At 43.6% G+C, this 13,753-nt stretch overlaps 1 protein-coding gene across 7 annotated transcripts in view; it reads right to left on the reverse strand.

Moving 5' to 3' along the window:
* Positions 1 to 447: 447 nt before the first annotated feature.
* The window catches only part of LOC131217056 (OVARIAN TUMOR DOMAIN-containing deubiquitinating enzyme 12-like), a 61,634-nt gene continuing 48,328 nt past the window's right edge, over positions 448 to 13,753 (reverse strand). For 6 of the 7 annotated variants that reach the window (XM_058211772.1, XM_058211768.1, XM_058211774.1 and 3 more), the window contains 4 exons: positions 2,320 to 2,404; positions 1,172 to 1,228; positions 846 to 882; positions 448 to 701 (listed from right to left, as the gene is read on the reverse strand). In XM_058211772.1, the coding sequence (XP_058067755.1) occupies positions 653 to 701; positions 846 to 882; positions 1,172 to 1,228; positions 2,320 to 2,404 (228 nt within the window). In that variant the 3' untranslated portion in view covers positions 448 to 652. Of the gene's footprint in view, positions 883 to 1,171; positions 1,229 to 2,319; positions 2,405 to 13,753 lie in introns of all 7 variants that reach the window. The other variant, XM_058211775.1, reaches the window with a different exon arrangement.

The following is a 13,753-nucleotide window of genomic DNA, read 5'->3' on the forward strand; positions in this document are numbered from 1 at the left end:
GAAGCAGTGGCATTCTGGAGTAGGAAGGACTCAGGAGGGAAATGAACTAGGAATTTTACGATTTAAAAGGTGGATGGCTGAACATGATCCGCATGTGGCTGATTCATTACATAGGCAATACTTAAGTTTTTACTGGATTGCCATCCACTCCTTGCCTGTAGTCAGTCGCAAAACAGACATCACTCTCCTTTACATGTGCATGGTGGTCCACCCATCCATGGGTAACCTAACCTAAACGATTTAATCAAGCTTTTGCAACTGTCCTTTATTTGACTATATATTACTATTTAAAAATCATTAGATGATCTGATACGGTGGGTTCAATCCCTGTTAGTGTTACCTGTCAAAAAAAAAAAGAGTATCTCTACTGTATAAATACAAATTTGGACCTCTCAGCTGGATCATCTCCATGCTTAATGCATATTGACACAGATGCAAACGCAGCTCTAACCAAAATATAATAGATGTTCAGAGCCTTGCATGCATCATTTCTTTTTATTTTTTATCATTGCATTTATGATAGTAAAGTAAAATGCAAAAATACACAAGCATGAGCATGCGTGCATGCATTACAACGTACATATGTATTGTTGAAGTTGAAAGAATTGGGGGGGGGGGGGGGGGGGATGCGCTGCCTTCATGTTTATGAGATTCACATCACCATACAAAAGGTGGATGTCATCGGTTTCACAAAATTAACCCTGAGAGAAACAAGATACATATACCGTCAACCATGTACAAATTATAAAAATAAAATCAAGAAAGAAAAGAAAGCAGCTTCTGAGACTTGGAAAACAGTCCCAAACATATGTAGTCCTTAATGCTTATGTCCAAAGAGCCACCACCTTTTCTTCCTCTTAGTTTCCAGCATCATGGGCATGTCTGGATCCAGTCACACAACACACACATCAAACATGTTTATCCCAATATACAAATACCAAAACATCTGACAACATGCACTATTCACCATTATATAATGAGAGGAACCCACCCGCCCAAGCAGGTCAGCACAACGAGCATCCTCTCTCACACACATAGGCATGTCACCAAAATGTTATACACCAGATCCATATTCTTTAACTAATCATTGTAAAGCAGGGAGGATATGCATTGACGACTGCCACTTTAACCAAATACTACAACTGACTAGTTCATCATAGTTTTTGCTTACCTCCTTCAGGATAAATTGAGTTGTAATGTACCTCGGCCCAAAAGCTCAAGCATATAACTGCACACGAATGATAGATGATTCTTGTTCAAATTATATTACTAGTAGATCAGCAGGAGTTCTACGAAGATTACAAAGAATGACACACACCAGAGCTCCCTCCCTCCATGTGTGTGTGTGTGTGTGTGTGTGTTGGATCTCGTACACATGACACATCGGCAATTATTCAATTAGTTGGACCATAACTTCACAACCCAATGAATGAGCTTGTGAGAACTGTGTGTATTTATGTGTATGTGTGTGGATCCACATACATACACATAGGGGAACACTGAAGTCACATCCCTAAGCTTTTAAGTGACATGTGGTGCAGCCAATTATCGATCCAGACAGTTCATGCAATAATACCATTGGCTGTAACCCATAGTACAAAAGTCACACCAATCAGATGTCATAGGATGAAAAATGGATGGTCAGGATTGAGTGGAGAAATGAAATAGGTCCAAGAATCATCTTGAAACACCTATTCAACAGGTCTTAGCGTGGATTGCTTATGATACCAAAGAAGCACTTTGGTTATACAATGCCATACATCTGATCTTATGGTTTACAAAAAACAAACAGTTGTAATAATGGCCTACATTTTAGTGATGCGATCAGTGTGATTTTTGCACAACAGCCATCCCCCAACTGGTATTTATTGAATGGAGAGGCTGGTGGGGGGCCAATGAGTAGTTTAGGGCTTTTTTGGGCTGTTTTCCATTTTTTATGGTGTGGACCACTGATGATTGAATTGGCCTGATTGTTTTGGAATCTGGGGATAATGGTGGGGCACACCACTTGAACGAGTTGAATTTCATCCACAACACGTGGGGCAAAAAATAGCATGGTACCATCATTATGATGGTGATACCACTGGTATGTGGGGCCCACAATTTCTATAATCACTACTAAATGCCCTTAGTTGATCTGGCTTACGAATGAATCTAATTTAATAGAGGACTGTTAGTTCTAAAATCTCCTAAAGACTAATATGCATTCAATAGATGGAAAAGGATAAAAAGGCACAAGTGATGTTAGTTCTAAAATCTCCTAAAGACTAATATGCATTCAATGGAAAATGGAGATATGACACTGAGATAGATACTTACCTCGCTCTGACTTCTGAATATTGGGCAGAATTTCAATATAGCACGTGTCCTTGAAAGATGTTATGACGAATATTTTAACTCCATACTACAGCAACACATTGAAACATGAATACTCGTCAATCTGAAACTAAACAATCCATTATACTCACCTAGAGGTTCACATTGAAATGGAAACAATGATGCATGCACCAGCAAGAATAATATGGCAACCTATTTCACTTTATCATTATTATGAAATCAAAGTTATTAACACAATGCATTTTGAATGAGAAGGCATGTCCTCAATCCAAATTTCCATTTCATCATCAGGATCATCAAGGATTAGAGGTGCAACTCGGGCGGGTTGGATCAGGTTGAGGGTCAACCCGCACCCGACCAGACCTCAAGAGGACCCAACCAATAACCTGAACCCAACTCGAATTCCTCTACTCGACCAAACCTAACTCAAACCAACCCTACCAAAATACATGTGATTATTCCCAACCTGACCTAACCCGACTGGAATTTACTGAACCCGAACCCAACCTGATGTCCTATTGGGTTGACGTTTTCCAACCTAAACCTGACCCAAGAACATAACCTGAACCAACCCAACCCAACCCAAGAACCAACCCACAACCTAAACTAACCCAAACCCAAGTTCAGCCCTATCAAGGATGTCACAATGAAAATCTAGAAATAAAAAACATCAGATATTGGTGAGATATCCATGTCGTCCAGCAACACCCCACATCTAACCAAGTGTGGACGGTGGATCGTGCTCATGGGTGCCTTTCTCAAAGGGCTTTTGTTGGTGTATTTTTGGCGTGGGGGTATTATATTTGACTTGGAGTCGCCACTAGTCAATTACTCCGATTTCCGCATATGGCTAAACCTTGTAGAAACCTTAGGAAGAGAAATCGTTGGATTCCTTGTCCTAAAATGACTCCTTGATTTGCAGCCGAAAATTCTGGGCAAGGGACCACAATTACAAAGAGGAAAGGTGTTAGGCACCCTCTCAGCCCAAATAAGCATATTCTCTCTACTTCACATGACTAAAAAGACTATCAGGGATTCCATTGGTTCTTACGCACTAGATGATGCAGGTGTGTGGAATGCAGAGTGATAATGCGATGCCTATGACAAGCGTTGGCCCGGGTTAGATAAATCTAGACTGACTCACCCACTTGACAAAGCGGTCGAATAGCCAGTCTATTCGAGTTTTTGATGAGCAAGATCTGATATTTCAACAAGCCTCGATGTATACATTCGAATCAACCGGGTGCTCAGATGCAAAGCATGCAATATGCGATGTTGATGGGCAAAGTGAGCAAGGGGGGTGGGAATTTGATCCGTCGTCTCATAAGCCGAGGGTTGTGATTAGGATTAGTTGTGTTGGGCATATGTATGATTTTTTTGATTTTGCTTAGTGAATTGGAGTAGACGTTGATGGCTTGATTTGGGAGGATGTGAGTGCTTCTCCTTTCCATTTCCAGTAGTTGTCTTGAGTATTTTGGTCTGATTTGTACGATCTTGTGCTCGCAGTTCGTGGTGCAGCCATATCTGAGGTCTACAGCGTACATGACCCCCTTTGGGATAGTTGCTCTCAAGGCTTCCTACTAGCGCTGCCTTTTTACAAACCTTGAGACGTAAATGGTATCTAGGAGAGCGGCTCCTTCAACAGTTGACTGGCTTTGTGTGTACCAATCTCGCCTCATACGGAGCCCTCGCATTAGGACCAACTTCCTCCTGACAAGTTTACTGCTACTCTACTCGTCCTGCCAGCAAACCGCTTCATCACTCCAGATCATGACTATTCTACCTAGTACCATGAGTTCGGCCTGGGTCACTGTAGCCCACCCCTCACGAGCCACACGACCGTTGTTGCCGCCATTCTGGAGGGTCCATGATGGTCCCTCTTGTCGAGAGACATCGCTAGTAGTAGGAAGAGGATGATGAAAAGTAGATCGGCGGCCAATAGTTCTTCATGTAATTCATCTTTGTGCTTGTTTTAGACCAGCTGTAACGTCGTCTTCGATTTGTACAGCTTGGATTAGCTTCTTTGTACCTGATTCTGCTTGATCAATGAAATTGTTTGCTTGATCCATGGTTTGTCTTTTCCGTGTTGGGCATTCTTATTTCGAGCACGACTCTTTGCAATCTGGTACCTCAGGAATGTTTTGGATGGTGTAGATGGGTTGGGGTGAGGACCAAATTTTGAAGCAATCAAAGGTTTAAGCGGCACATAGGGTGTTGCCCAACCACTTGGACCTACAAGTCCACCTACCACAAGCCCCACAGGCCAACCTGCCGCCTAGAGCTTAGCTTGAGCTAATTTTTGGGTTTTCTTTCGGACATTCGAACATTCTGTTTCTATCCTTTTTTTCCCCTAATAAGGTTTGAGGAATCGTGCGTTGCCATTCCTTCCCATCATCTCTCTCTCTCTCTCTCTCTCTCTCTCTCTCTAATCATGGCAGAAAAACATGAGGGGGATAGCTTTGAAGGAGCTGGAAAACCCCCTTTAATACCCTCTCTTTGTCATGGATGGTTTTGATGGAAGTTTTTGTGGGAGCTTTAATGAGGGTATTGGTGAGGTTATTGGGGCACAATGAATACCTTAATCAATGGAGCTGCTGGATTTTTTAATTTTAATGGTGAGGATTTGGATGGAAGATCCAATGGCTTGGATATGCTTGAGGTTTGGGCCATTGGTGGCGGTGTAGGTTCTTTGGGGGTAGGTGGACGGGATGGGATTATGGACGTGATAATGGAGTTGGTAGCATAGAGGGGTCGATGTCCCTTTTAAATGGTGTAGATGGCATGGATGTGGTTTTGGGTGGGCCCGATCAGGTTGTAGATGGTGGAGACGAGAGTTCAGCCCACTTAGATGGTCGTGATATGGCCTTGGATGGTAGAGATGGGGTTCCCTTTAGGATGGAGGGCATGGATGGTCCGATGGCCCACTTGGATGGCCAGGATGACAATTGGATGGACATTTTTAACTTGGATGGGATGGTCGAGGCAGATCTAGGCTTCAATTCCTTTATCGAGCCTAACAGGACCTATGGTTCGTACGGGGCTTTTCTTGGTCCGGATGTGCATGTGGCTCCTTTGATTGGCTCAAATATTGTCTTGGACGTTCAAATCGGCTTGGATGACCATAGATGGGGCCCCAATGATGCCTAGTGTGGGGTCATCTTTAAGGATTGTTTGGATGGTCAAATGGCCAGCTTGGATGGAGGAGATCACTCGATGCTCTTGGATCCTTCATTTTTTTTTAGGAGTCGTCATCCTGTATGCTTGACATGTATGGGGCGATCATCCAAGATGGAGTGCGGTCCACTTTTGAGATCGATGAGTTTTCCAAGGCAACCAAGGAGTAATCAGGTATTAGCCATGATGAACCCTTAGCTGAGCTATGCAAGTCATCTTGTGATATGATCAAGCTAGATAGTGTTGAGGTTGCTACACGGGAGGAGACTATTCCCAATGCTACTTCTGACATGGAGATCTTGGGAGGCCACCACCTTGCTTCTAGGAGCATCTTTGCAGACATCCTTCATGAGGCTATGGGGGTGGCATGCTTATTCTAGCATGCATATATTGATTTATTGCATGAGGGTATGCCTATTCGAGACAAGCCGGATGTCTAGTCCGATACCACAGTAATCAAGGGAGTATCGGTGCGCATTTATCGTCTTCAGCCTCGAAGGACATGCTCGGAACGGTTGCTACGTTGGATTGATAGTTTGGCTGCTTATGAGTTGAGCAAGCTACATTATTACGGTTTTAATCCATTTGGCATGCGTGGAGATCAATTGGAGGATGTTGGGAGTTGCACTGACAAATTGGGTCCCTTCGTTGAACTTGTTTGTGTTCAATGATTTGGAGATGGGACCCTCTTTTGAGGAGTTTGCCCGGTTGACTGGCCTTCTGATTGATCGCTCCCCTTTTTGTTCCTAGTAGACATGTTGAAGGATGCGAACCCTCAGCATTGGTTTGGCATTCCATATATTCTTTGCTATTGAGGGTGGTGGCGATGAAGTGGTATGTATTCTCACTGGAGGCGTTGTATGTTGAGTTCTCTATTGATCATGGTTTTGTTGGGTCCTCCCGATCTTCTCATTGTTGTACCGCGCTTATGTTCTGTGTGATCATTGAGCAGTTGTTCTCTAATTGGCTTTGATCATTCACTGTGATGCTCCTTGAGTTGTAGCGCAGAGCCTTTTACGAGAAGAGTATCATCACGGTGTTTTTATCCGAGCTATTTCATGGGCTGATAGATTACGCTCTGGGGCACACCCGTATCCTCCGCAGTTGTTGCTCCTTTCTCCAAGTATTCTTCCGACACTTTGCTAACATCCATTTCCCTTAGCATGTTATTTATTTCCCTTTGTGTACCTTGTGATGATGCCTTGTCTTTTGTCTTGGCATGTCTAGCTTTGGGAGCGCTTGTCGATGACTACTCCCATTTCTTGGCCTGACTCACATTATGTGGACCTCCTAGATCATCTTTTGAAGACTCTTCCCCAGACGACGTGGATGAGCAAGCCATTATATCTCAGTTGCTTTCGTAACTTTAGAGTTGGGAGGTTTGTTGGAAGGCACCGTGGTTGCGTGAGACACCCATTACCTGTGGTTCGTCACCTTCCTTCGATTCTAGTCGAACTTTAGATGTATGTTCTTACCATCCTATCCGGTTCCCGCGATAGTTTGGTTACTGGCAGGACATCCTACCCTTTGCATTCTCTGGTTTCGACCATTGTCCCTACCCTCGAGTTGTTGTTGATCTTGTGGGATGGTTGCTTGACTGCAGATGCATTGGGATTCGAGACTTGAGCTCCTCCCATGGCAACCGCTCCATATCAACGCTAGATAACTAAGCAATCTTTGTATCGATGCATCCCTCGTTGGCATTTAGCCGATGCTAAGGATGAGTTTGATTTGCTTAGGGATGTCGAGTCATCCACCAGCTCCTTTGAGGAGCATCCATTCATTGATCCCAACTTTCTATTGTTGACCCATGGTCATCTATTATCAAAGATCTAATTGTTGCGGTACTACTGCGAGGATATGGCCCGCCAAGATAAGCAAGAGCTGGCCATCCAACAATTGGAGAGAGATGAGTTGGCATACCTGCATATGGAGGTAAGCCAACTTAGAGAGAGAGTGATTGAGTTGGAGTCTAGGGAGAGGGACATAGCTGGAGAGAATTCCGATGATGATTGAGAGCTTTTCTTCTTCTTCTTCTTTTTTTTGGGGGGTGTGTGTGTGTGTGTGTGGGGGGGGGGGGGGGGGTGTTAGTAGGAGTTGTTGGTTGTTGTACGCTCTTTTTGTATGGTACATGAATGGCGAGGAAAGACATTTATATTTTTAATTTTTTTAAACAAAACGAGGGATACATACATATTCATATATATAATATATATGTAAAAGAAAAGATGCAATGGGATAGAAAACATTTTGTATCTGCCTCAAGTTGTTTGCGTGTGTGCATGTGTATGGATTTTTGTGCAAAGAAGCCAAAAATCAGAACTGTGGCTCAGCCTATGTGTGTACTTGTAACCTGAGGTTCATCCATTGGGGAATCCTGAATTCCCTAGGAAAGCAAGTAATTGTAATTAGGGTTATAAATGGGTCAACGGACCCGATGGGGTACCCAAACCCGACCCATTTGTTATATGATACGGATCTAGGTCGAAGAACAGACCTAGTTGCTAAACGGGTCTGGATCTAGTTTCCTTTATATTAGGCCTGGGCCGACGCGAAACGACCCAAACCCATTTAGTAAATGGGCGGGTCTGGTCTATGTTGCAAGGGACCCATCTAGACTCGAACCCGTCAAAACCCATTTTAAACCCGATAAAAATGCTTGCATACCTTGACAAGCAACATGAGAAATCCAAACCCGTTAGACCCGACCCATTTATAAATGGGTCTAGGTGGATCTCCCTCTACCAAACCCATACCCATTTATAAATAGATCTGATGGGGTTAACTCAGATCCGACCCAAACCTGCCTATTTAATAAAAGGGTCTAGGTCTAAAATTTGGAGCTAGACCCATTTAGTAAATGAGCGGGTATTGTTTAAGCTAAACCCACCCCAAACCCGACCATTTACAGCCCCAACTGTAATCATTGTCTTCTAGAATTTGGCGTATCATGTAAGACCCTTGTCTTTGACCGCACTTCTTGTTCTTGACTTAGACTGCCTTTAGCTGACTTCTGGTACCTGCTTCTTATTTTTAATTTTCTTTTCTAAGCATTTTTTGCTTGTAACGCCCTTTCAAGTTTTCACCACAGTTGGCTTTTTTCTATCATTTTTGCTCATGGCGCCCTTTTGGGTTTTCACCATATCCCGAGTATTTGATCTTTTCTGCCCCTCGGCATCTATGTTGTTTTTACCTTTGGTGCCCTTTCAAATTTTCACCAAGTCCATTGCGTGCCCGTTGTTTTCACTTAGAGCACCCTTTTTGGGTTTTCACTCCATGTCTCCACCCATCTTGCTTAGGCATGCTTTCTTCTATATTTTTCTTCGATCACTATAGCGGTGGAGATGGTTGGATTTCTGTCATTGTTGACTGATTGGTAGTTCTTCTCTCCTTGTCTTGAGTCACAATAGTGAAGCCGTTAACTCAAAGCCAGAACCATCCTACAGGGGAGTGAGGGATCGATGTGGGTAATGTGCTTCTTTTTGGGTCAATCTCTCTTTTTTCTTTTTCTTCTTTTCTTTGGACTGTAAGCTTTTATTTTGTCCTTATTTTCTCTTTTCTTCTTCTCACCTTTCTTTTTCCATCTTTTTGTTTTGACCCTTCTTATTGGAGCATGTATTGGGGACAAGGGAAGATAAATCTTTGGAAGACCAACTTTGGTTACTTGGCTTCTGCTATGCTATTGTAACTCTTGACATGGTTAAAAAAACTTACCCATGAAAGATTTTCACATTGTCAGCATTTATTGGCTCTTAAAGATCCTCCCCCCTCATATTGATGAGATGTAGGGCACCTCCCGAAAGAACTTCTCGAATGATCAACGGTCCTTCCTATGAGGGTTTGAACTTTCCATGGGGATCTAGCAAATGTGACGGTAGAATAAGCTTCATAACTATGTCGCCAACCTTGAAGCTTCTCTTGTGCACTCTCTTATTGTAGGCTCGAGCGATCCTTTTTTGGTAGCATTAAGAATGAGTTAGCACACGCATGCGCTTTTCATCTGTGAGATGCAACTGATCATATTCGGCTTGTTGTCATTCCCCTTCCTTCACTTTGCTCTCTAGCAATACTCGTGATGACGGGATCTCAACTTCGACTGGCAGAACTACATCCATTCTGTATGTCAGCTTGAAAGGAGTTGCACCTGTAGCAGATTGCACATCTGTCCAATAAGGCCAGAGTGTGCATATTGAAGCATCTTAGACCGATCTTGATATGTCTTGACCATCTTCTCGAGTATTCTGACGGGCGTCTTGTTTGGGGCTTCGACCCACCATTCATCTGAGGGCGGTAAGGGCTTGACCGATGGCGTTGAATTTTGAATTTTTTGAGGTGGTCTTCGATTTTCTTATTAACGAAAGGAGCCCGTTGTCTGTGATGATATGATAGCATGTGGGATCCCATACCGGCAGATGTTCTTCATAAATTTCACCACAAGATTCTGAGATGGTAGTGTAGGATGCCACTTCTACCTACTTTGTCAAGTAATCGACAGCCACTAGGATGGACTCATGACCATTTGAAGCTTTCGGGTTTACCTTCCCAATGATGTCGAGACCCCACATTAAAAAAGGCTAGGGCATAGTTAGGTTGTATAAATCGGAAGCGGGTGCATGGATATGATTCTCATGCTCGCAAAACTTGAAGCACTTCTTAATGTGTTAGTGGTAGTCTGTCTCCAATGTTAACCAATAGTAGCCGAGTCATATGATATTCTTTGCCATCACATGTTCCATTCATATGTGGGCAACATACTCCGTCGTGGATTTCCGTGATTTTCGTAACTTCAGTTTCTTTCATGCATCAAAGGACTTGATTAAAGGATCGTTTATAGAGAACTTCGCCGTTGAATGGTGCGGTGGTCAGTGGTTGTAGCTTCTTTCGGATACTGCTGCCTTTCAAGATACTGTTTCATGTCGGAATACCAAGGCTTGTTGCTAGGGGCGGCTTCAACCTCTTCAATTTGCAGGCAAAAAGAAGGTTCATCTTGAATTTCAACCATGAGCTTTCATTCAGAAGCTCCCCTCAGAATTTCTAACATTGATGTTAAAGTGGCAAGAGCATCCGTGAATTGATTTTTGGCCTACGGCGTATATGAAGTGGTGATTTCTTCGAATTCTTCGAACGTATTTTCGCGATACACGTGGTATGGTATCAAGTTCTCATCTTTAGTCTTCTAGTCGTCATTAGTCTAGTTGATGATAAGCTGCGAGTCTCCGAATACTTACAGTTTCTTTATGCCAAAGATTATGGCCCCCTTTAGACTGACAATACGAGCTTCGTACCCTACCGCATTGTTGGTGCAACCGAATGCTAGTTGCATGGAGATCGGAATAGAGATGTCATCAGGGGAGTAGAGAATGGCTCCAACTCCACTCCCTTTTGAATTTTCTACACCATCGAAGAACGTCCATTCCCCTGCCTTCTTCTCTTCTTCTTCCTCCTCGATAAGGAGATCTTCATCTGGGAAGAATGTCTTCAGTGGCTTATAGTCGGTCAGGGAGTAGGCATCTAGATGGTCGGCCAGTGCTTGCCCCTTAATTGTCATCTAAGTGACATCGGTAATGTTGAACTCAGACAAAAGGAGCTGCCATTTAGCTATCCTTCCAGTGAGTGGCGGCTTCTTGAACAAGGACTTGAGTGGGTCCAATTCGAGTAAGCAAGAGAATTGGGAATGTAATCATGTATTGTCGGAGCCGTTGAGTTGCCAGACTAGGACGGGGCACGTCTTCTCAATCGTTGATTACCTAGACTCATGGTCGGTAAACTTTCAACTCAAATAGTATATTTTTGTTCTTTCCTTCCCGTCTCGTCGTGTTGGTTAACGACATAGCCGATTGTGTCTGCTACTACTGAGATGTATAACAGTAGAGGTTGTTCGGGAGTCGGTGGGCCTAGGAATGGTAGATTCATCTGATGTTTCTTGATTCTATCGAAGGCGGCTTGACAATCATCATTCCATTCTTTTGGCGAATTTTTCCAAAAGAGTTTAAATATTGGTTCATAAATAGGAGTGAATTCTGCAATGAAGCGGCTGATGCATTGGATTGTACTAAGAAAGCCCTAAATTCCTTTTTTAGCCCTCGAAAGTGGCATCTCGATGATAGCTCTGGTCTTTGTTTCGTCAACGTTGATGTCCTCTTCACTTACTACGAACCTGAGAAGCTTGCCACCGGTTGCACCGAAGACGCATTTTCGTGGGTCAAGACAGAGCATGATTTTTTCCAACTTGTCAAAGAGCTTCTTCAAATCTTCAAAATGCCCCTCGATCGTGCAAGATTTGGCAATCATATCGTCCACATAGACCTTCATTTCCTTGTTTATCATATTATGGGCCAAGGCCGTCCTTGCTCGTTGATATGTAGCTCTTGCATTCTTCAAACCAAACAACATAACATTGTACTAGAACGTTCCCCATGGCGTGATAAACGAAGTCTTCTCGTGGTCTTCTACGACTATCTTAATTTGATTGTTCCCGGAAAAACCGACCATGAACAAGAAGATCTTATGTCCTGTTGTGTTGTTGACCAAAGTGTCGATGTCCGACAGGGAAAAGTCATCTTTAGAACTGGCTTTGTTGAGGTCTCAGAAGTCGATGCACATCCAAACCTTGTCATTCAAGGTTGGATGCTACTAAGGATCTCGAATTGTATTGCTTGATGACCTCCTCTTAGATTTTTAGGGCCCATTCTGGCTTCATTCCTCTCAGCTTCTACTTGACTAGCTTCATTTCGGATATTGCCAGTAATGAGTTCATCATCGAGCCCAAGCATGTCTTCAGACAAGAAGACAGTTGGATAGTCTCAAAATTAGGAACTATTTTTTGCTTGTATTCTGGAGACAGATTTCCTAATGGGTCCCCAGGTTTACAACCTCAAAGTCATCCACCACAACATTAGCCTTAGTTTCGAACTTTTTGAGGAGATTCTCTAGTCAAGGAACCGAGTCATCAACTTCCCCATCCTAGACTTCGTCCAAACCCATTAGTTCGAAGTCTTAACTCAAGATCGAAATCGTATGAGCTAACCTCAAACTCTAGGTACTACAACATATGAACTCGGCACATTCTTGCATGCATGTTTTGAAAGATTTCATGATTTTTTGATGTTTTGAGAAATTTAGATATTCGATGTTTTTTGTTTTTGAAGATTTTTTTTCTGGCATTTTGGTTTCCAAGAGACCTTGAGCAAGACGATATTGCAAAACACGATTGATCATGCCCTAGCATAAGGTGCTAGATGCTACTTACGTCGGCGTTTTTTTTAAGCCAGGGAGCTGCCTCTGCAATAAGGGGAAACAACAAACCAGTTGAACCCCGCACTCCTTCCCCTGAAGAGGCAGCGTTCGATAGAACAGGCGGATGATCATGATCTGGCTCGATGACCATGATCTTTGCCAGACTAGGTTTGGGATCTGAATCAGACTTAGTCCCCCCCTAGTATCGCTCATGATATATTGGAGCTCCTCTGGCTCCTTGATTCTCATTGGGATTTGGACATCAGACCAATTTAGAGCATGTCATTTCCCCTTCACAGTCCAATGGATGGGCTCTCTTTACCGCTTGTTGGAAATGTTGATTGGTGTGGTCTTCTGCCCATGGTTGCTTGAAGTTGAGGTGGGCAGATAAAGCCCCTGGTTGATTGAAGCTGAGCCCCTGGTTGATTGAAGTCGAGGTGCGCAGGTCGTGCCCTCGGTTGATTGAAGCCAAGGTGCGCATGTCGCGGCCCTGGTTAATTGAAGCGAAGGTGGGTAGGTCATGCCCCTAGTTGATTGGTTTGGGCAATTCTTGCCCCTGGTTGGCTACAACTAGAATGGGCACCCCATGCCTCTAGTTGACTGTGTTGGGAGCTTCTAGCCCTTGGATTGTGTAAGGATGGGAACCAAAGCCTCCTGGCTGACCTTTGGATTTGGCGAATCCTGCCCCTGGTCTTGTTCCCAAGGCAACTCATTTATCTGGGTCAACTATTTCCTTTGCAGCCCCAAGATTCTCTCCCATCTGATGGGCAGCCAGGTCAGAATCCACTTTGGAAGGGACGGACTGTAGTCTTTCTTGGCCAATAGTTCTTTGAATTGCTCCTCCTAGGCAGGACCGATGTCTCGTAGGGAGTTCCCAACTTCACAAATCTTATGGAAGTGAACCTAAACCTCTTCTTCTTCTTATGGTGGCCACCTACTCCTTAAAGGATGGTTGATACCCTAGCTTCCACCTTTGTGCGTTAACAAACATCTCAATCACTGTAGA

Source organism: Magnolia sinica, chromosome 10, assembly GCF_029962835.1.
Source record: "Magnolia sinica isolate HGM2019 chromosome 10, MsV1, whole genome shotgun sequence".
Classification (NCBI taxonomy): domain Eukaryota; kingdom Viridiplantae; phylum Streptophyta; class Magnoliopsida; order Magnoliales; family Magnoliaceae; genus Magnolia; species Magnolia sinica.